The 21,201-nt window shown below is 53.9% G+C and overlaps 6 protein-coding genes across 6 annotated transcripts; 3 read left to right on the top strand and 3 right to left on the bottom strand.

Annotated features, from left to right (window-relative positions):
• Positions 1 to 131: 131 nt before the first annotated feature.
• Positions 132 to 2,688, bottom strand: DICSQDRAFT_76071 (P-loop containing nucleoside triphosphate hydrolase protein). Its single transcript, XM_007360314.1, has 8 exons — positions 2,673 to 2,688; positions 2,519 to 2,614; positions 2,356 to 2,461; positions 2,080 to 2,299; positions 1,756 to 2,016; positions 1,301 to 1,701; positions 830 to 1,249; positions 132 to 766 (listed from the first exon to the last, which is right to left on the bottom strand). Exons 1-8 carry the CDS (start codon positions 2,673 to 2,675, stop codon positions 219 to 221), a joined length of 2,055 nt encoding a protein of 684 aa, XP_007360376.1. The 5' UTR covers positions 2,676 to 2,688; the 3' UTR covers positions 132 to 218.
• Positions 2,689 to 3,056: 368 nt separating this feature from the next.
• Positions 3,057 to 4,674, bottom strand: DICSQDRAFT_45920 (endoglucanase; the record flags this gene model as incomplete). Its single annotated transcript, XM_007359739.1, has 10 exons — positions 3,057 to 3,228; positions 3,287 to 3,396; positions 3,449 to 3,501; positions 3,552 to 3,769; positions 3,823 to 3,941; positions 3,998 to 4,136; positions 4,239 to 4,336; positions 4,398 to 4,489; positions 4,542 to 4,592; positions 4,644 to 4,674. Coding segments are annotated over 10 exons (1,083 nt in total), but the record flags the coding sequence as incomplete, so codon positions are not given.
• Positions 4,675 to 5,382: 708 nt separating this feature from the next.
• Positions 5,383 to 6,631, top strand: DICSQDRAFT_142466 (uncharacterized protein; the record flags this gene model as incomplete). Its single annotated transcript, XM_007360313.1, has 4 exons — positions 5,383 to 5,465; positions 5,519 to 5,615; positions 5,664 to 5,771; positions 5,828 to 6,631. The coding sequence occupies 4 exons, from the start codon at positions 5,383 to 5,385 to the stop codon at positions 6,629 to 6,631; spliced, it is 1,092 nt and encodes a 363-aa protein (XP_007360375.1).
• A 126-nt stretch (positions 6,632 to 6,757) lies between these two features.
• Positions 6,758 to 11,244, bottom strand: DICSQDRAFT_164738 (uncharacterized protein; the record flags this gene model as incomplete). Its single annotated transcript, XM_007360312.1, has 17 exons — positions 6,758 to 6,946; positions 7,002 to 7,212; positions 7,264 to 7,382; positions 7,440 to 7,520; positions 7,656 to 7,784; positions 7,839 to 8,252; positions 8,315 to 8,376; positions 8,428 to 8,821; positions 8,874 to 8,996; positions 9,047 to 9,130; positions 9,200 to 9,966; positions 10,016 to 10,118; positions 10,180 to 10,348; positions 10,403 to 10,604; positions 10,662 to 10,779; positions 10,831 to 10,880; positions 10,974 to 11,244. 17 exons carry the CDS (start codon positions 11,242 to 11,244, stop codon positions 6,758 to 6,760), a joined length of 3,486 nt encoding a protein of 1,161 aa, XP_007360374.1.
• A 1,533-nt stretch (positions 11,245 to 12,777) lies between these two features.
• On the top strand, positions 12,778 to 18,672 carry DICSQDRAFT_158547 (uncharacterized protein; the record flags this gene model as incomplete). Its single annotated transcript, XM_007360311.1, has 18 exons — positions 12,778 to 13,185; positions 13,239 to 14,469; positions 14,520 to 14,812; positions 14,873 to 15,218; positions 15,272 to 15,345; positions 15,401 to 15,595; positions 15,651 to 15,714; positions 15,768 to 15,873; positions 15,926 to 16,091; positions 16,157 to 16,222; positions 16,277 to 16,444; positions 16,510 to 16,518; positions 16,576 to 16,654; positions 16,702 to 16,866; positions 16,924 to 17,204; positions 17,256 to 17,723; positions 17,774 to 18,255; positions 18,321 to 18,672. The coding sequence occupies 18 exons, from the start codon at positions 12,778 to 12,780 to the stop codon at positions 18,478 to 18,480; spliced, it is 4,761 nt and encodes a 1,586-aa protein (XP_007360373.1). The 3' UTR covers positions 18,481 to 18,672.
• Positions 18,673 to 19,161: 489 nt separating this feature from the next.
• Positions 19,162 to 20,178, top strand: DICSQDRAFT_47065 (uncharacterized protein; the record flags this gene model as incomplete). The annotated part of the gene is made up of 4 exons (XM_007359812.1): positions 19,162 to 19,380; positions 19,435 to 19,539; positions 19,590 to 20,019; positions 20,072 to 20,178. The coding sequence occupies 4 exons, from the start codon at positions 19,162 to 19,164 to the stop codon at positions 20,176 to 20,178; spliced, it is 861 nt and encodes a 286-aa protein (XP_007359874.1).
• Positions 20,179 to 21,201: the final 1,023 nt, after the last annotated feature.

The raw sequence follows: 21,201 nt of genomic DNA, 5'->3' as shown, positions 1-21,201 counted from the left end.
CGTAGAGGATGAGGAAGGAGTGGAAGAGAGCAAGGAAGAGAACTGAAGGCGGATGGCAGGCTTCTACGTCCATATTCGCGATCACGTGGCACTTCTTCGGCTCACCGAGCAAAACAGTTGCAATGATGAAACAAGTAGACAAACACAGTACATGCAACACGGGCTGGAGAGTCTAGGGCTACAGTAGGTCAGTCGATACACAACAGGGACGAACACACTCAGTCGTCGTAACCTTTCCCGCTCCTCTGCTTGACCCGCTTCATCTTCCTATGGTGCTTCTTGCCTGGTGCAACGTCGCCGCCGGCAGCAAGAACCGCAGCTATCCGCGCCCTCCGTCCAGTCAATGGGGTGCCGTCATCTGCGACCATGTTCTGGTGCGGATACAATTTCGACCTCGAAAATTCTTGTCCCTGCCCTCTTGCGCCTTGCATATGTGGACGTGACGAGAGCGTCCCATTGGCAAAGAACTCTTGATCGAGCTTCCTGCTCTTGTTGGAGGAATTTGTTGCGGGCGCGGAGTCATCGGGAGCGGCGGGTGCGACGAAAGTATCCGCCTTTATCGTAACCCGTGTCGTAGGCGCACGCTTCTTTCCCATTGCGCGACGTAAGGCGAGTTGACGTGTCTGTTCGTTGAACTCATCTTCGGGGACACCAGGCGGTGGATAGCAAAACAGGAGCTTCGCGTTAACGTAATCCTTCAGGATATACCGTGCTGCGCGAGCTTCGTCGGGATTGCCCTGTCCTGATCGAGTGAAACCTCGGGCAACTGAGAGGAAGAAGCATTCCTTTAACGGATACACTGAAGCAGCTCGGTCAAGCAGACACTCACTCGCATATGCGACAAGTAGGTCAGGGCCGCTGATCCTTCCATCACCACCCTCCTCGATACTCCTTGTCCGAATGGACAAACCATAAGTCGCTTCCAACACCTCCTTTGGGATACGTCTCACCACCAACGTCGTGGGTCCGGTGTACTCCCTCATCTGATCGATGGGTAGAACGCCGTCGCACACTAGGTCGGCTTTGGTGGTGGCGAACTGGGGAAAGACGAGACCAGGACAATCACAGAGAACTAGCGTCGGGGACAGGTGTATCGTCTGGAAGTGCTTTGTCTTTCCCGGGGTCGAGGACACGCTGACCTTCTTCTCGCCAATGAGCGCGTTGATAGTACTTGACTTGCCGACGTTGGGATACCCAACGAGACCGACGACAAGCTTCGTCGGGTGTTGACCCGAGGAGTCGGTGAATGCTGCAGCTCTGGGTCAGCGAACGCCGCACGATCTCTAGTTAATCCGCATACTTGACAGATCCGGGGCAGTCCGAAGGAACAGCTCCTCCAACTCCAGCACAGACAGCACTTTTGTTCGCGGATCCGATGCCTCTGGTTCCTCCTCGATAGGAAGAAACGCACCGCCCTCTTCAGACTGGGTGTCATCGTCCGAAGATGTCTCCTCATCTGAATCTTCAGCGGGACTTTCGCTTTCATCGTCTGCATCGGCAGCGTCCACCGCGGGAGTAAACTCCGCTCCAGGAGCCTGCTCACCACTTCTGGTCTCAGCGTCTGCCTGCGCCTCAAGCACATGCTGTGGTCTATTCGCCGCGGCTGCATCCCGCCTCGCTTCTTGAATCGCGGCGGCGTTCGCGGCAGAGAAGAAGGCGTACTTCACGTTCTGCGAGTCGAAGTAGTCCGCCCATAGTTTCCTATTAGTACACACGACTGTCAGAGCACGCCTCGCTCATACGACGATCACGTACCTCTGCTGAGCGGTTAAGAGGTCTGCCTTGTTGATGAGAAGCAGACTTCTCCGCTTCCCTGTACCTGTCCCCGCCTCTCCTTCCGCTCCTTCCACGTCCTGAACATACGCCTCCAAGTCCTCGCACCGGAAGCGTAAAGGATTCCGCGCATCAACGATCTGAACGACTAGATGCGATCGTTCGAGTACACGCCAAAGTTGCCGCCAAACCTCGATGTTGCGTTCAAACGGCGTGAGCAGGAAGTTGTCTCTGTCTTGTAAACTGTCGGGGAGATGCTCAACAGCCGCTTAGGGGACCGCGTGAGGTGCAAGGGATGAAACGTACTCTGCAAGACCTCTTCTCCATTCCAAGAACGCATCCTTCTCTTGCCTATCTAGCTGAGCCGTCGTCATGCTCTTCGTCCATGGGGGTCGTCGCGGTACGCGTAGACGCTGTTTGTTCTCGCTTTGCTTGCGGAGAGTGGTCCTTTCTTCTTCCTCCGACAAAAGGTATGGATTTTGTTGTGCATTGGCGGCTGCCGCGATGACCTTGACATTGCGTCGTTCTAAATAGACACGACCTATATAATTTTCGGAAGGAAGAAGTATAGTTGCGACTTACCGGCTGTGAAGTCCACTCCTGCGAGAGTCGCCGTGTTCAAGAACTCATCCAAATCCCGTTCCTGGGTGATAGACTGTAGGCGAGTGGATTCGGGGTCCGTGGTATACTACAACAACATTTGTCTAAGGAAAATCGAATGAGACTTGTAAGAAATGCTACTCACAATCCCGGTCTCATGAGCGATCCGTGCATCCTTCGCCTTCCTATTGATGATTGCGCGACCCAGTCCACTCGGATTCGGATTGCGACCCTTTGGTGGCTGCGGATATCATAAGATCTCAGCCACATTCGAGAAAATTGAGCACAAGCATTCGCACCATGGAAAAATCGTACTATCCAGCAAAGGCGTATTGGGAAGTGGACGTCAAGCTCAGCTCAGCACAAGCTCGCAAGCGCTCGCAAGGTCAGATCTGCGATCAGTCAGGCAGATTGAGTCACAGTGCCCATCAGCCCGGGTGCAGAGCCACATTAGGCATGTGCAGTCGTTGAGCATCGGGGAGTCTCAGTTACCTTCACTTGAACAGTCTTCGAAATCAACAAGCGTGAAATTGAGACGTAATAATTTCCGTTTACATTCAAGTGAGATGATAACAACATTCCTAGACTTTTCTACAGGTCAAAGCGGCTCTCAATCGTCGCCTCCGAACAGCTCTCAAGGAAGGTTGGGCTGGACTGTATGACTGTGATGAATAGATAGTCCTTCATGAGTCAATTAGATACTTACTGGCAGTAGTCCAGAGAGGCTGATCCGTGCCATTGGCGAAGGGTGTCACGGTCAAAACGTAGGTGGTGTCGAATGCACCTGCAGCCCACACAGAGAAACCCGCGAGTGTGGGGAAGCTGCTTTTGACGAATGCGAGCTCCTTGCCGAGGCTGTGTTGCGTAGTTAGACGTGTATATTGTGCATATGACGAGGATCCACAGCGCTTACAGAGACTCGCAGCTAGCCGTGTTGCCTCCTCCGGTCTCGGAGAGGATTGCCTGGCGATTACCGTTGGACTGGAGGAAGCTAACGAGGGTAGTGAGGACGTCGACGTTGTCCTAGAGCAGATTGTCAGCAAGGATGATAGGATAGATGATGCGAAATCCCTACGGTGGTGCAATCAGGGTGCGTTCCACTGTTGTCGCTGTCCAGGTACTTGTGTACTGTATTCTAGGCTCAGCAGACGTCGCGGAAAAGTGCTCGAGATCCGTACCATCGAAGATCAGCTTGCTGGTGCCTCCCAAAGGGTCGGTGACCTTGACAAGGAGAGGTCCGGCCTCAGTGGGGAAGGCCTGAGCGGAGGCCCAACTAGAGCCAGGAAGGAGGAGGAAGTTCTGAGAACCAGCACCACGGACGGCGTTCACCACGTATTGAACTGAGTCGACCCAGGTGGCCACGTCAGGGATGTCGTGAGGCTCGTTCATGATACCGCTATTGCTATGCGTGAGGACAACGTGCAAACAAGTTTGTAACAGACGACTGACAAGATGATGCGCTCGTTAGTACCATATTTCTGAGCGAGCTGGGTCCAAATCGAAGCGAATTGATCGTTGGTGGGACCACCCTGAGCGATGATCTCGCCATTCCAGCGAGCGTAGTTGTGCTGAATCACATCAGCAGTTAGATAAGGTTTACTAACGCAAGTCTGATGTGTGATACCAAGTCAACGATAACATAGCTGTTGGGGCTGGAAGCAAGAGCAGCCTGGACGGTCTTGTCGTAGAAGTTGCTGAACCACGTCTCGTTGATGGGGCCGCCGAGCGTGGGGGTCATGAGCTGCCACGCTAGTAAGGTGCAACTATTACCGTGGTGGCCGAGAAGATTATAGTATGCGGTTCTTACCGAACGCTACAATGATGTTCGTTCAGCTGAGCTGGGCCGGCGATCCAGTTGATAGGACTTACGAATACGGAAGAGGTTGGCACCCTCACCAGTGAAATGAGTGTACTGCGCTGCGGGAGGGGAAACGCCGGTTCCGTTGAAGCTGCCATCAGTTGCCTGGGGCACGTGTGGGGCAATATCAGTGACATCCGAGAACCGCGCGGTGCGACAGACTCACCACGCTGAAATCATAGCCGGCAGTGTTCACACCACCGAGGCGTGGAAGGCTGCTAGGCGGAGATGCGGCGCCCGGGACGCACTGGGAGTAGTCTACATAGATTGTTCAAGATGCATTTCTTCTCCTGATGCAACGTATACGCACAATCGTTGTACTCGGTGCACACTGTTCCGGAGACGCAAGTGGTCGCGCCGGCTGAAGTAACATCAGTACTGTGATGGAGGGCAGCCGGAGAGGTATACATACTCCAGTCGATGCCTCCACACTGCTGCCATTCCTAGAGAGCGTCGTGAAGTCACCATGACAATGTCGAGGGAAGAACTCCATAGACACCTACCCCGGCTTGCTGCTGGGCGTAGACCACGGATGCCGCCGCGAGAAGAGCTGCTGTGTACTTCGTGTCAGTGTCTTGGCGAGGCGAGCTGCAAGCATCACGCCAAATGGTCGCGGATTTATATACAAATGCTCTTGCTACCGTTCACAGAAACCGCAGTTCGGAAAATCCACGGTAAGTGCAGTAGAAGAACCATGCTTGCGCGAAGAAATTTCTCCGAGACCTCGTGGGAGGAGATTGACTTCGCCAGGGTTGCTGGGATGCCCGTGAGCTAGCTCTACGGAACAGATATAGATGGCCGAAGAGGGTGCCAGAACGAGATCACCGAGCGAGTGTCCTCGTGCGCGAGAAGCCCTTTGGCGGAATTTGCGCTCCACCATCCCGAGGGATGCTATGGGACTGTTGAGCAGACTAGGATACTCCATGTTAGTCGAGATGAGGCTTGAAGACAACACCTAGTTGTGCTCCAGAAGAAAGTTGGTTCTTTGGACCAAACGTGTCAGGTCACTGGCCCATCCAAATTGGGCGTGTGCAAGAACGTAGGATTGGACGCTCGAGGACCGATTTCGCCGACGTTTAACCATAGGCGCCATAAAACGTTGTCTAGTCACGACGGCAAGAAGCTCAGCCCTCGAGCACTCGGAGGATCACATGCATGGCGACGTGAAGGCGTTATACTCTCTCTACAGGTCTGCCCTACGGGAGATCAGAAGGCTCCCAACTGATTATCTTCGGTAAGAGTGCCGGAGTAATACGTGTCGTCCACAGCTCACTGCCGTCCGTGTAGGCAGTTCTTCCGGCTGAAGGTTGGTGACGATGTCCGCGGCATCTTCGATGCCAAACTTGAAAGCGTCCAGTTCAGTAGGGTCAAGCGCGTACAAGCAGTAAGGATCTCATGACCCCGGTGCTAGACAGCTATTGATAGCAAGTAGGACTTACGGAGATTGCGACGGGCGAACTATGGACACATCAATGCATTTCAGCATGTCATGCAGACTGCCTACGGTAGGAGAGGTCCTCTAAAGTGGGAGCTTTTGCAGGTCAGCCATATCTTTATCTCCATAATTCAATCTTGTTAATCTAGAATATGCCGTAGCCTCTCCGCACTGAGCCCGGAGTCGAGCCTCCTGCCCCAATTATACGTTCCGACAAGTCATCTCGACCGCCTGTCTGGTCCTCAGAGTTGAAGGCGCTCGTCTCCTCTGACATTTCCCGTAAGAAGGCGATCAAGCCTGAATTTATCATCCTACCACCTTCCATCCCTGCCGCGCGGCTGGACCCGGAGTCACCTGAGTCGCGTGCTCTTGGTCCGTTCAGTAGGCGTAGAGAGGTCAACGCTCGTTGGAAGTACTTCAAGCACCAGTTGGACAAGACAATGTTTCCCTTACAGATTGCCTTCAAGCAAGGTATGACGAACGGCAGGATAACTGTCCACACAGACGAGGCAACCCTGATACATGCGGGGGTTCGAGGCATAGGACTTCAGGGTGCCGGAGTTTTCGAGGAGCTCGAAGGGCTTGCTTCTCCTCCGGCACTAGTCCGCCTCGAGGAGCCCTCCGTAGAAGGCGACGGAGATGATACGAGACAAGGCCCTCGTCCGACGATTCAATCGTACCTGCCCCGCAGGTTCTTGCGGCGTCGATTTCAGGAAACACTAGCCCAGATACCTGTCCTCACCTACACGCTGCCTTCACGGGTCGAGAAAACTCAATCTCGATCGGACAAGGAAGACGTCACGCCAGGCGTCCCCGGCAAGCCCGGTCGCTACCAGGTTACGCTCTCGCCTAAGGCGAGTACACACTTAGGGCCTATCCAGTCCATCGCGGATGAGGCGGACGTCACATGGATACGGCGCGCGGAGCAGATGAAGAAAGGCAATGGAGCGAGCAAGCGAGGTTGAGGTATTAGTTCACGTGTACATGTGGTATCCAACAGTGTGAGGAGAAGGGGAGAAGTTGCATAAATACTTGTAACAAACGATAGCTCCCAAAGCATCACCGCTGCCAGCCTTACGGCCCCAATATCATCAACTCCCGTCTGCGGAGTTCTCGAGCTCCAGTCCGTGCAATTCAATAAGATACATGTTGTAGTTGCGATCTGCCGCCTGCGCCGCACCACCTGCAGCGCTGGGTTGCACGCCACATTGGAGGTCTAGGATTGCTTTGTACTCGTCGAAGGTGAACTCTTGCTTTTGCCGCACTGTCTCGAGCAATTCCTGATAGTCCATGGATCAGTGTGGTCCTGGACATGGCCGATAAAGGCTGACGTACCGGTGGTGAAAGCAAGAACAGCGAGTAGTATCGCTTCGCCCGCTCAAACTGAGTGCTATCGCTATCATCCGTGATGGTCTTGATGTTCTGCTGCAGCGCGAGCATGTTCCTGTTCATCTTCTTGATGCCGTACACGTTTACAGAATGAATATAGCGAGCATTTGAGACGAGAAGATGCTGCATGAGGTGCCCCATGCCCTCGAACGCAAACCTAGATAATTCCATTGAACAACATAAGCCAGCAGATCATACGATGCCTCACTTTCGCTCAACATCAGGCAATGTCGCAGTCAAACATGCGTCGCAATTGCCCAGCTCGGTGTTCAAGTCAACGATGTGTGGGTCAGGCTCGCCCGCTTCTCGTTCGATACGGTAGATGCCCTGGAAACATCAAGTCTTCAGGACGGTGACTGAAAGGCGTGCTCTGGGATAACATACGTGTCTGAGCGCGAGATCGAGGTGATGAATGACACGACATCTGATGTCGATGCGAATGGTATCGATGATGAGCTCCGCCAACTGCACATATGTCATTTGTAGTGCTTGGAAACGCCTGCATAGCACAGTTAGAACAGATAGCAATCGCACATGCTCGAATACGCACATATTCATAGCAGATGACAATGGAAGGGTCAATGGTTCATCCGCACTCACGGGGGTGATAGTAGGAAGATAAGGCGTGGATGGTGATAGAGCGCTCGGGGGCTCGAGCTGTTGTGGCGACGTCGACGGAACATTGTTTGGTGCAGCTTTGAGGGCATTCAGCTGAGCGGCGAACCAGGTCTGGCAGGGTAGAGGTTGGTTGATGCGACGACGACGATGTCAAGGTATACGTACGACGCTATGGTATAGACTCGCGAGGGCGGATACGTTCCGAATGGACACAATGAGGTCATTCTTGCTGACTGCACCTTCGCCGAGCAAACTATTCTCCAGGTGGGTTTCTTGCCTGCATAGCTGGGTCTTTTGTGCGGCCGTCGGGTCTCCAGCGAGAAGTTTCAGAAGTTCTGTAAGACAAGGGCCCAGCTCAACCTTCTGGGCCCACTGCGCGGCGAGCGCAATACGCCCCTCATCGTCAGCTGAAGGCGTTTCGCTTTTGACGGCGACAAGATCTGAAAATCTATCGCTGCATCTCTGGTAAAATTTGCCAATGACGGTGAGGATGAGCCGAGAATAGTTCTCGCGATGGAATGGTGTTGTTCGCAGCATTGCGCATAGAGAGTTGATGAGAGCCATGAGCTGCACGCTTGCCTAAAGACGAATGTTCGCCGGGGTCAACGTCTAATGGCCGGACCTTCTATATCTCAACTTACCTTCACAAGAGGTTTCGAGGATAAAGCCAACGAGGCGGGATCAGGTTCGAAGGCGTCTGGGCCTAAACAAGACGATGAGTGTTGTATGAGATTGTGCGACATCGATCACCTACTAGTGACTGTTTGATGGAACAGAGCTGATACCTTGTCCTCGAGTTGAGGCAGATATACTCTTAGAACAAACTCGTCTAATACTGCGCTAGAAGCTCTTGCTGCCTCCACGCCGGTGGGAAGGACGTCCGTTATGCGGTCAAGGAAAGCAAGTGTAGGCTGGAAGAGAACGCTGACGTGGAACGCATTGGGATGCATCAATAGTCGATGGTGTTGGCCGGTGCCCATCAAACGGTCATCGGTACCAACGGCTGCTAGCGTTGCTTGCACGGCATTCTCTGAACCCTGTACAAGGCCTGGAACCGTATCCTTGAGAACACGAGTGAGCTCGTCCTCGTGTCGACGCAAAGTCTTCGTTGCGGACTTCGCATCTGTGTCCGCGAAACGGAAGATAGGCTAGAAATCGAAGGTGAGTATGCTTCACATACGACACGACCAATCCATGTACCTTTCCTTTGTCGCGATTGTAGCGACCGTCCCGAAGAATCTCGTTGATGGACGAGATTGGATTGCGACCGGATACCGCGCCTTGCTCCTCGTCGGTAATGTAATCGCTGAGGAGAGTCCTAACCTATATTACATTGTAAGCAGATGTACAGACTTGATACGTAAACGACTCACCTCCGCCTGTATGGGTGCCCAGACTTCCTCCAGGGGAAACAATGCTCCGGGCTTGGTTCCAGATGAGTCCTTGTAGTCCCTCCGCTACACGACAGCAACATCAATGGTCAGGAACGTTTCCCCCGTGTAAAATATGTGGCGCGGAAAACATACAGAACCGATACGGTTTGCAATCTCGTAGACCACACGCAGACCTTCGCTGACAGCGATGAGCTTAGAGTACAATGTCCAGAAGAAATCTTTCAGTATCTCCTGATCCAAGATCTTCGTCGAGGACTCCAATGCCGTCAGTCGCAATGCTGTAGCATCCATGACAGCGCGACGCGCATGCATAGGCGATCCCTGTAGCGCAGTAGCAATGGCGACACCGGCGATGCCCATAGCGTTGGATGTAATAGCCGGAGCCGACAGGAAGGAAAGGTCAGGGGATCGTGTTGCCGTCGCATTGGCGGAGTCGACCATTGCAATGACCGAGCCTCGACGACCATACTCGGCTCGTTCGGATACCTCTTCCACTGTCGCTTCGACTAGAGAGAAAATCTCTCCAGGTAATTTCTGGGCAACGATGTCCAATCCGGTGCCAAGCTTGCCCAAGATGGCGAGAGATTCCAAGAGCGTCTCGATGTACGCGAAGGAATCTGCTTCGGGATTGCGCGGCTGAGCATTCGACGACGATGCTGAACCAAACAGTGCACCAGAGGACGTCGGACCAAGCCCTGAAAGGCCGCCCGACAAGCTTTTCCGGTATCCCGTGTCATTGACATCAAAGGGCGGATCATTGGGACGCAGCGCAAGATCATCAAGAAATCTAGCCAACCGCGATGATCGTTTCGACGTAGTTGGTGAGATGGGGGACGATGTTGATAGTGGTCTTGTTGACTGGGCGTAAGCACCATCGTCTTGATCCTCTGAGCTGGAGACTGTCAAACAGTTAACAACGTGTGTCAAAACAGTGTACGCTCGACATACATCCGTTTTGGTTAGGTGTGTACACGGTCCATCGTGACTCGCACCAGAACGACTTAAGGTACAGGTGACTGTGGAGTTCGTCAACGAGGATCTCCCGTAATGTCTGAGGCAAAAGCAAGGTGAGATGGGAACAACATTGAACTCGAAGACCTGCATCTCCATACCGTTTCTTGGCCAACCAGATAGCTTCGTAAGTCCGAAATTGCACCTATCTCCCGCATATCGGGCTTGTTGATCAGCTTCAAACTACGGATTAAGAGGGCCGCTGCTTGTAAGAGACGCTTCTCGAGGATGAGACTCTCGAGAGCATCGGGAACCAACTTCAGGTGTTCGCTACGCAGACGTCAGCAGTGATACCAAGGCATCCTGAGCAAATAGATGACGGACATTTGATCCAGAATGCGCATCATCTCTTCGACGGTTTGGTTTCTTGTCCACAATTGCACAAGGTCCGCGCGTTTGCTGCCCAACGTCTCCTTTGCTTCCTGCAGCGCATTGCGAGCGTCCTTGATTTGTACTTGTGTGGCATCGAGATGATTGAGCAGAGATGCATGGTGAGGTAGGGCAGCATTGAACGCCTGATAATGTTCTGCAGTCGACAGAAATTCTATCACGAGATATGCTGGAGTTTGGCTGAGTTACGCACGGTCCACGGAGCCCTTCATAGCTCGCGAGAGCATATCCTTCGTTCTCCGGAACGAATCCATGTCTTTCCCAAGTGACGTTTCGTCCAGCAGTTGCAATGCGAGGTCGACTGGGTTGAACTACTCCAGTCAATCTGATGATATATTGGAGAACTACCTTCTGCAACTTACATCGGGATCGGTGACAACTGCCCACTCATCCTTGATCTCATCGAGGACCGCTGCAGTCAATATTAAGCATCAAGCCTCGTCATACATTGCTTATGCGCCTATCCACGGGTTGCATCATCGCTGAAGGACTTAGAGGCACTTACCGTCAATATCGCCTGCCTTCGCCTTCCCTGTGGCCCGCCGGCCAGGAACCTTCTCCTTGATCCTCCTCTGACGAGCCTTTTGCATTTCAATCTCCCTCCGCTTCTGCTCCTCATACTCCGCGTCCATCATGTCGTCGGTTGACATACCCCTCCTCCTCCCCGCGATACTCTGGAACGCCGCTATGGCAGCGAGACCCGTAGGCGACAGCTCTTTGGGTTGAGAAGATGCAGAGGTTCTCGGAAGTCCATTGGGCTGATCATAGCCGTTCATTGCGATATTCCGCGATCTCGAGGGCTGTGGGCCGTCAGGTAGGCCAGATGGTCGTCCGTCGTACGCGTCTCTCGAGTCTCGGGTCACACGCGATTCCATTGACGAGCGGTCGGTTGCGGAGACTTCGGAGACTTGCCTGCTTCTCAAGCCGGATCGGGTAGGCCTGGTAGGACCGCGAGGCGAACCGGCGGCGGCAGGCACGGAACTGCCGCTTGGTGTTGTGGGACGCGGCGGGCGGTTGATCTGCAGTGGCCTGGTGATAGTACCATTTTCGCTGACACTGGGAGAGCGAGTGCGCCTGGCAGGTTCAGAAGGGTATGCAGGTATTCGAGACATGCAGCAGTGGGAGGAAAGGATGGGGGTAAAGCGCAAGTAAGGAACTCCCTCCGGCTATGATTGTTGCTACAAGGTTACCTGGTATGGTAGTCATTGCCTTCGATGGCAACTCGCGGCCACATGCGAGTGCGCCTGCTCCACGTGCCGTAATACACCTTGGCCATAGCCCTGCGCTGTGCGTTGCTGGGACCACACCGTGTCCGACGCGTCGAGGCGCGTTCTTTCCCTCCTTTCCTACCACCCTCCTTCTCGCCACCCCAAACAGCAATGTCGGAACCATCATCCGACCATTTCGACGCCAGAATGCTCTTCTCTCCCGTGCGCTCAGTCGCTCGCGAGCCATCCTCCGACGCCCCAGTACCGGCCGACTCTTCCATGTCCGCTGCTGAAGATTCTGACGGCTCGGCATCGCTCACGCGACAGCAGCGCTTTGACATGGCTTGCTCTGTCTCAATCCCTTCGCTTTCTAGCTCTCAGAAAGCCAGCTACCGTTCGGTGGCTGAGCGCGACATCCAGTCCGACGAAGAGTTTAGCCAAGAGGGAGCTGAACGCATCGTTGGGGAGTCGAAGCTCGGGGGAACATTGGGCTTCTATGTCCGGTATACTGACGGCGTTATATACAGCGTGAGTGGCCGCCATACTGTACTGTGTGCTGACTTCAGGGCGTGAAGGAGATCGGACGAATGTTGTTCGAGATTTGTCGGTCTCGAGCCAACCACTTGCGTCTTCACTCTGCGCTGATGTTCAGTGTCGATTGCCGTGCTGAAACCATGCATTGCCAGGTACCTGCGCGTTCTTTCGAGCACCGCTTCCCGGACCTTGTACAGGAATACAGTTAGTGTCTCACTGTGTAAGCCTGCGAAGCATACTCAGTGGTCCGCAGGAGAATCTTATGCAACGGGCACTCTGCCCTCCTTTGACCCGTCGTCCTCAGACGTTCATCCGAGCTGTCGTCGAGTCATACCTACGGTCAAAATTCCTGGCCTCAAGTCCAGAACCGCACGTGCCAATCATTCTCCGGACGCCTACAGTTCGGACGAGCTGGCCAAAGATGCGGATTCGGAAGAATATTCTGACGATGACTCTCTGCCGGCCGCACGACGCAGCACGCGAACCGCAGCCGCCACTGCGAACAAGAAGCTCGGGACCACACTTCCGTTCAACCGCCAGAAGACTCGAACAGCCACGCGGGCAATCATGATCCACGACTCTGACTCCGACAGCGACATACAAGAAGTTCGGGCACCTACCAGAAAATCGACTCGAGCTCGCAAGACTCTGCGCTCCAACCTGGATGACGAGGACTTCGAAGACAATACACCTGCGGATTCCGATTCGTCCGTCCGTCCGAAGGCTGAGAAGAAGAAGGCTGTCCGTGGCAAAGCCTCACGGCCGGCATACGGTCACTTCCGCGTTGTCGCCGACCTCGAGCTCGATGAAGAGGAGAACGAAGACATTGCTCCGTTGATCGCCCATAGAGCGGTTTGTGAGAAGTGCCAAACGGCACCCACCCACGAACAGGCGAGGAAGAAAGGTCGCAAGCGGAAAGCGAAAGACGAAGATTCGGAAGACGAGGAGACTAGACTAGCCAACCTCGGTGGTTGGGTTCGTTGGTGGGTGAACGAACTTCTCCCAGTGGTCATGTCGTACTGACATAGAACAGCCTGAAATGCCCTGTTGCTGCCCACTGGGGCTGCTTGGCCAAGACACAGCGCGACGAGATCTTGCGTGCTGCTCAAGAACGCGACAAAGCCGAGTGGCTCGAGGCTCACTCTACTTTGCCCGAACCTGGGAGGCGCCTTGGATTAGACATCTATCAGACTACTGAGTTCATCTGCGGTTCCTGTATGAAAGGCGGTATATGTATGGGCTGCAAGGAGGTCGCACTCAAGCCTGACGCATTCGCTAGGACTGTCCATTCTACTGCACCGCCTGACCTTGCTGCGGCTCCCTCCGGCGACGTCTCTATTTCTACTTCTGCTCGCGCATCCATCCAGCCCGATCTACAGAACGAACCGGATGCGGACGAGGCTTCTCCGAAAGAACTCCTCTTTCGGTGCCTTACTTGCAAGCGCCTCGCTCATTATGCTCATTTACCTGTCCCTGATGGATACGATCCCGACGACACCACTCCCGCTCAACTAGCCAGTTATTATCAGGAATCGACCGGTTGGAGGTGTGCGGACTGCTTCTCATACGTCTACTCGGTCGAACACATCCTTGCTTGGCGACCTTATCCCGAGAACGCAGTCGAGCCTCCTCGCAAGCCTGATGAGCCGCCCAACTACAAGTCCGTGCTCCCTCGTGAGTATCTCATCAAGTGGGTCGACAGGAGCTATCGCCGCGTGGAATGGGTTCCGCATGGATGGCTTCTCGCCGTCGCCCCTTCAAAATTGAAGAACTTTCTCCTGGGTGGGGCCAAAGTTCCTCTCCTCCCCGAACCTACCTCCGAGCAACAGGCCTCCGCGGCCGGCGAGGGCGAACCCGCGGACTTCGACATTGGGAGTGACGATCCCGAAGGTCTCGGAGGTAAGGAAAAGGTGGGAGCCTCCCCGCTCATTGCCCTTCCTGATGCCGAGAAGCGGATACCTCCTGCGTGGAAGACCGTCGACCGCATCCTCGAGATCAAATTGTGGAAGCCCAGAGCTGTCAAAAAGGGGACCCGCAAGTCAAGGGCGGTTGCCTCGGACGAAGAAGCGGATGACAATGAGGATGCCAGTATTACGAAGATGCGAGCTGCGGCGTACGACCAGGGCGAAGAGCCTTCCGATGACGCGATTGTAACGCTCGAGGAGTTTGAGTCTCTTACTCGGGAGAAGCTCAGCGAGAAGCACGCTTCCCAGGTCGCATGGGCGTTCATCAAGTGGGATGATCTCGGCTACGACGATGGTTAGTACGATCAGCCATAACGACCTTTGTTACTGATAGGATTTTGACAGCATCTTGGGACTCTCCGCCTCGCAGCGACGACGCTAGCTACGCTGCCTTTGTTAAGGCGCTCGAGCGTTTCATCGCTGCGCGTTCCGTGATTGTGTCAACCCGTGGTAAGAACGATGTTGCGAGGGATGGTGCGAGGTGGCTGGTGAAGCACAAGTTCACGGTCGACAACCAGCCAAAACTTGGCCAAAGCGCTCAGCTCAAGCTCATGCCGTTCCAAGTCGAGGGCGTGAACTGGTTGTGCCACAACTGGAACACTCTCCAGCATTGCATCCTTGCTGACGAGATGGGTCTGGTACGAGAATGTATTCTCGGTATATCAGCGTGCCTATACTGACCGGTACATCGTATGAAGGGCAAGACGGTCCAGATCGTTACGTTCATTGGGTACATCGTCTCTGCATTCAAGTGCTTCCCAGCCCTGGTTGTAGTCCCGAATTCGACAATTACGAATTGGGTGCGCGAGTTTGAACGCTGGGCCCCGAAGTTGCGTGTTGTTCCGTTCTATGGCGACGCCAAGGCACGCGAGATCATCAAGAAGTATGAGCTCTTTCATTCTCGTCCCACGTCGGGTACCACTGGCGCGAAATACCACGTCTTGGTCACGACATATGAGACGATCACAAATACAAAGGAATTTGGGCCAGTTTTCAAGAGCACCCCGAGCTGGGAGATGCTGGTGGTGGACGAAGGTCAACGGCGTGAGTCTCATCATTCAGCTTACTGTATCGGCTACTGATCATCCTCCACACAGTGAAGAGCGATGCGAGCCTCATCTTCAAGCGCTTAAAAGAGCTGAAGAGCAAGCACCGCATCATTATGACCGGCGTAAGTCATTGCACTTCTCAATGACACAAGGTGTAGATACTCAGTTTTTTGCCAGACGCCACTGAACAACAACATTCGGGAGCTGTTCAATCTCATGAACTTCCTCGATCCTGACGAGTGGGCCGACCTGGAAGCTCTCTCGAAGCAATACGAAGAACTTACAGATGAGCTGGTCGCGGACTTGCACACGCGATTGAAACCGTATTTCCTCCGCCGCATCAAGTCTGAAGTTCTGCAGCTCCCGCCGAAGGTAGGGTAGCCTGTCGGCCATGCTTGGATAGTACCTGACATTTGTGCTATGTAAGAACGAAGTCATTGTCCCAGTCAGCATGGCGCCGCTGCAGAAGGAGATCTATCGTTCCATTTTGAGTATGTCTCTTCCCTGTTGACATCGCGTTATATTCCAGCTGAATGTCTTGTAGGCCAAAACCTCGATATTTTACGCAGTCTTACGGAACCCAACGCCTCATCTTCGAAGGGCAATGTCACCAAGACCAACATGAACAACATGCTGATGCAGCTCCGAAAGTATGCTATACAGGAATATGGACGAAGCCTCACGATTGATCCTCGTTTACAGATGCGTTCAACATCCTTACCTCGTGTCCCCAAATATTGAGCCGAAAGGATTGTCTCCGACGGAAACACATGAGCGTCTCATCGGAGCCAGCGCAAAGTTGCGTCTTCTGAAGACGATGCTGCCCAAGCTTCGAGCTCGCGGTCACCGAGTCCTACTTTTCAGCCAGGTACGTTTCGCCGCACTGATAAGGTAGCCCGTCAGCTTACCTTTCTGACGGGCTACCTTTGCTAGTTCGCAATCGCCCTTGATATCATCGAAGACTTCTTGGTGGGCGAAGGTATCACATACCTCCGACTTGTAAGTAGGTGGTGGTGAACAGAAAGGTGCAACACACTGATATACGTGTCCCAGGACGGCAACACGAAGCAGGCAGATCGTCAGAAGGGGATGGACGAGTTCAACAAAAAGGACTCGGACGTCTTCATTTACCTTCTGACAACTCGCGCAGGCGGCGTCGGCATCAACCTGTGGAGCGCTGACACAGTCATTATATTTGACCCCGACTTCAATCCCCATCAGGTACGTTAACATCGAGAGTTGATAAGTACGAATTACAGGCTGACCCTACTTGCTTCTATCTCCAGGACCTCCAAGTAAATTGTTCCATCACTAAACTTTTGGCATAAGAATAACTCGATTACTGTTTGCAGGCGATTGCTCGGGCGCACCGATATGGTCAAACGAAGACCGTGCTTGTGTTCAAGCTAATGGTCAAGGACTCTGCGGAAGGTGCGTCGTAAGCTCCGAAAAGCTGATACGGTGCTAACTGCCCTTAGAGCGTATTATGCAAACTGGCAAAAAGAAGCTCATCCTTGACCATCTCATCGTCCAGAAAATGGATGATGAGAGTGGTTCTCGAGAAGACGTACAATCAATCCTCCTGTTCGGTGCTAAGGCTCTCTTCGAGGAGACGGAGGAAACAGTCGCTCGAGAAGTCCATTGTGAGACGATCCTCCCTACGCTGTGTGCTGAGGCAGTTACCTATTGGTTCGACACAGACTCCGAACATGACATTGATAACCTGATCGAGAAGACAGAGAAGGAAGGCGACCAGGTCGAATCGGAGTCTGGCGCCGGATCGTTGTTCTCGTTCGCCAAGGTTTGGTCAGCAGATAAGGAGGGTATGGAGGAACTGGCAGAAGAAGCAGCCGAGCAGTCAGAGCAGGCGGACGCGTGGACGAAGGCGCTGGAACTCATTGCCCATCGAGCAGCTGCCGAGAAGGAGAAAGAGCAGACCGGCCGCGGCGTGCGCCGTAAAGCCGCTGCCGTTTTCCCCCAGGTACCCTCCGCAGTGTCCAGTGTCCAACAACCGTACTGATGTCCAATAAAGCAAACTATCAATCTAGGTGACACCCCGACCAAGAACAAGGAGAAGGACAAAGGCAAGGACAAAAGGAGGAGGAAGTCGAAGGGCAAGTCGACTGGCTCGGATGATTCTGACTTCCATGCTCCGGTATCGGACGCAGCTTCAGACTCAGACGGGACCGATGATGCTGTCATGGATGTGGACGACATCCGCATGCTACCGGTGTCCGGCCTCGGTTCGCCGCCACCACCCAGTATGATAGCGTCATCCAAGCATGGGCACTCGCGACCAACACACTCCGATGGTCTGTATCATCCATTATCGCCTGTTCACAATCGCCAGAGGGTCCCGGAGCTGCCGGAGGAGTTCTGCGGGTTGTGCGGCAATCGCCATGCTCCCGGACAATGCTCTATGACCGAAAGCCCCGAGAACCTCGCCACTTACAGATTGATCCTACTGTCACATGCTGGGGATGAGACCATTGAGGAGAGGGTACGTGCGGTTGTCAGCTAATCTGAAACTCATCATCTGAATTGGCCTAGCGTGCCGCTATCCGAGTGATCGACGAGACACTTCATCGGCTTGGGAAAATTCACTTGATATATGGGCAACCGCTCCATCTCGTAGAAACACCACCTCAACCAGCCGTCCCGCATCCGCCCAAGAAGCCCAAACTTGACAACGCTCCCCGTCCTACGTTACAAGCTCAAATCACTCCGCCAATACTACATGACACGCCCAATCATATCCAGCTCGCTGCAGGACCGTCGCGGCTGAATGGTACAGTTCCCAACGCGGCGTCCCCAGCTACCGCAGCTCAGATGCCGAGGCCCGTTCCTCGCGCTTACAACGCTGCAAACGCTGTTGCTAGTTCGTCTAAGGCACTGACATCACTTGCCGCTGCCGGTGATGTTCCCCGACCCAAGAAGGCCAAGCTGATTGGTGGACAACCTTGTGCCGTGTGCGGGCATGTTCCGCATCATCTGGTGAAGGACTGCCCCGTGGTGGCTCAAGGGCCGTTGAAGTAAGATTTAGCGGTTAGATATGGCGATGGTTCTCCCAGATGCTAACAGGGCATGTGTTCTTCAGAATCAACGACGCCATACAGCGATTAGCTTCAGACCCTTCGCAAGAGCCGGTTGTGGATGCTTTGAGGAGCATACTGACGAAACAGCAGAGGCGCGTGCTGGCCGTGTCCGCCGCGAAACCCAGCTCTATTGGTCCCGTCATCGATCTGACGGAGTCATGACTGCTGCAAGCATGCTCTTTAGGCATGCTGGGGTTTTTGCCGAAGCAATACAGTGCATATCTTGCAAATTTCTTCTCATGTACGGCAAATCAAGTCATTGTGACAGGTCTCTATTGTAGAGCGTCCTAGTCAACGTGTTTGTATAGATGTAATGAGATAGTAGACACGCGGCTGAAAGTATACCCATTGTCCTCCCTTTCTGCCCAGGCGTTTGGCGAACTGCGGTCGGAAGACCATGCGTCTCCGTTTGTGACGGGTGCCGTTCAGCAGAGCGTAACGGAAGTCAAATTTCTACTTCAGCGTGGTGAACGCCCGCAATGAAGTGTACCCTCCTCGTTCGGGGCTGTGAGTGTCGCGCTCTTACAGATACCCTTCATTCTATGCTCGACGTCCTCAAGGAGCTCCTCAGGGTCGGATCATCGAAAACGCCGCCCGAACCTTCCATCATTACCGCCGAAAAGTCAATGTCTACCGCAGCACCGCAACATACTCCGACTCACTCAGGTTGGTCTACGCTCTTACTCCCACATGCTTGAATGCCGCAGCACATTCGGAAGGCTTATAACCCCTCTAGACTCTGCTGGCACGTGTCCGCCTACCCCCCAGTCGTCGACTTCCAAGTCTTACAGTCCTCTCCCATCTCTAAAGCGCTCTCGTTCACCCTCGCTCCCTGCGTCTACCATGGCTTCCGAGCTTGCTCCCGCTCCTCAAATCGACGGCGAGGCGATGCTCGAAATATTCGTTCATCGCTCAATCAAATTCACTGGCATGCCGCTGAACCCAGACTCTCCTTACGGTGACGGGAGGAGGCTTGCATCCATCGGAGGGAAAGCGTTGGAAGCAGCTTATACGCTAATATTCTTCAACAAGCGGCCGATGTTGACGGCGGAAGCTCTCGAGGTGCGCGTCCTATAACCGTTAGCCTGTGTTGGCGTCTGACCTCGAGGGTGACAGTTGGAAATAAGCAAACTCCCTGAGCAGGTGGAAAAATGGGTGGAAGGGTATAAGTGGCGGGAAAAGGTGCGGCATTCGCCAGATACCAACATCAGGACCCCCGAAGTACGTGGCATCATTCGTATCTGTGGCTCACAACGCTGAGCGTGCTGTAGGAGACTCGCTATCTCATGGACGCGTACGTTGGAGCAGTCCTTGTTGGAGAAGGTTTCCAGGCTGTCCTCAACTGGATAACTGCCCTTGTTGATCCCAGCGCGGCGCAGCCGGCTCAACAAGGGCAGTATTCAGAGCCGCCGTCTAAGAGATTGAGACCCGACCAGCAGATGCCGTTTCCTCAAGCACCTCTTCCGAACGCTCACGCTCCGTACCCACCGTATTCTCCACCTCCCCATATGCACATGCCCCCTCCGCAACCCCACATGCCGGCTCCCCCCCTTCCGCCAAATCCTCTTGCACCTGCTGCTCCCCAATCTGCATTTCTTCCTCTCTTCAACCAGACCGCTCAACAACGTCGGCTGGAAGTTCAATACCCCGCGCAGTTTACGGGCCCTGCGCATGCTGGGCGGTGGACTGTTCAATGTCTCGGTATGCACATCGTCACTGACGCTTTCCTCATCTCATCTCAATTTGCGCGCAGTCAACGGGATTGAGAAGGGTATCGGTACTGGGCCTAGTAAGCAGCTTGCGAAGGAGGAAGCAGCTCGCCAGGCGTACTACGCAATGGGATGGGCACCTCGTGAGTAATGTTCATTGCACCCGGCTGTAGGGCTACGGATTCATGAAACCTTGCGGCAGGTGTATGAAATTGGTCAGACCTCGGCGTCTTCCTCGATGAATGCTCCGCGCCTATGCAATCTAGCTCACCGAGATCGAGGACGGTGTGTTCATGGTTGTGCTCTGCAAGACAAGTGTGGTCAGGCTCAATCCAGAAACCGGCGGGTCGGGAGCATTTCGGGATTGAGCCTGACTACACTTGTCTTGCCGAGCTCGGTCACGGCTACACAGGTCTCGATCAGGTGGGAGTACTGTCTGTACAGTGTTCTGGATACGCAAACTATCCCTATACAGCCAATACTCAGCGTGCTAGCTTCCATGGGTTCGAGGCAAGCGGCAGGTAATTTTCGGACATGCTCTTCGTATCTCGTTCCGCTTGCTTGCGATGAGGTTTCGTATCGTCGTTCGTTCTCTGAGTGTACCGCTCCTCGTCTAGCTATAGCTTACCTGTACATACGTCATAATGCGCTTGTAGTTTGTCCTCCGAGTTCCTGTCTCCCACACCATCTCTATCCTTCCGTTATGCTCTTTGTACGTTACCTTTCTGAGTATCCAAACTTTGCCTCCCAATAGATGAGTACCCGGAACTTCACGCTGCTGTCCACTGGGCAGCAATACTCTATCCCAAGAGATGCTCAGGCTACCGCTTCGATCCGTACTACACGACACAGCAAAGCCTTGCCCGACCGGTCGTCCCTCACATGAAGGTATTCAAGCCCTATATAGCGATGAGGGCCCATGGTTCTCCACCCCTGAAATCACCTAGGCGATGCATGGTGTGGGCAGGGACTCCACACCGTTACCTTCCAGTTTCAAGGTCTCGTATACGTCCGAAGGGCGGAAGCTTGAAGCTTGAAGCCGCATGTTGGCGGCTGGGCGTTTGCGATAGCTACGACCTATGGAAGTCCTAAGCATTTAGCACTGACATATTGATGGAACCTAGCGTAAACGTTCCCGTTCCTTACATGCGACACGTCGGGTTTCCGAGCGGGT

This window comes from Dichomitus squalens, assembly GCF_000275845.1.
Source record: "Dichomitus squalens LYAD-421 SS1 unplaced genomic scaffold DICSQscaffold_1, whole genome shotgun sequence".
Lineage (NCBI taxonomy): Eukaryota > Fungi > Basidiomycota > Agaricomycetes > Polyporales > Polyporaceae > Dichomitus > Dichomitus squalens.
The sequence above is the reverse complement of the archived record's forward strand: the minus strand, read 5'-3'. Positions and strand labels throughout refer to the sequence as shown.

Bases quoted from the DNA above. Each gene is read 5' to 3' on its own strand.
- DICSQDRAFT_76071 (XM_007360314.1), bottom strand. The intron at 2,462-2,518 runs GTGAGTAGCATT...ATGTTGTTGTAG, and splicing joins TCGCTCATGAGACCGGGATT to TATACCACGGACCCCGAATC. The intron at 1,250-1,300 runs GTATGCGGATTA...CCAGAGCTGCAG, and splicing joins GACTGCCCCGGATCTGTCAA to CATTCACCGACTCCTCGGGT.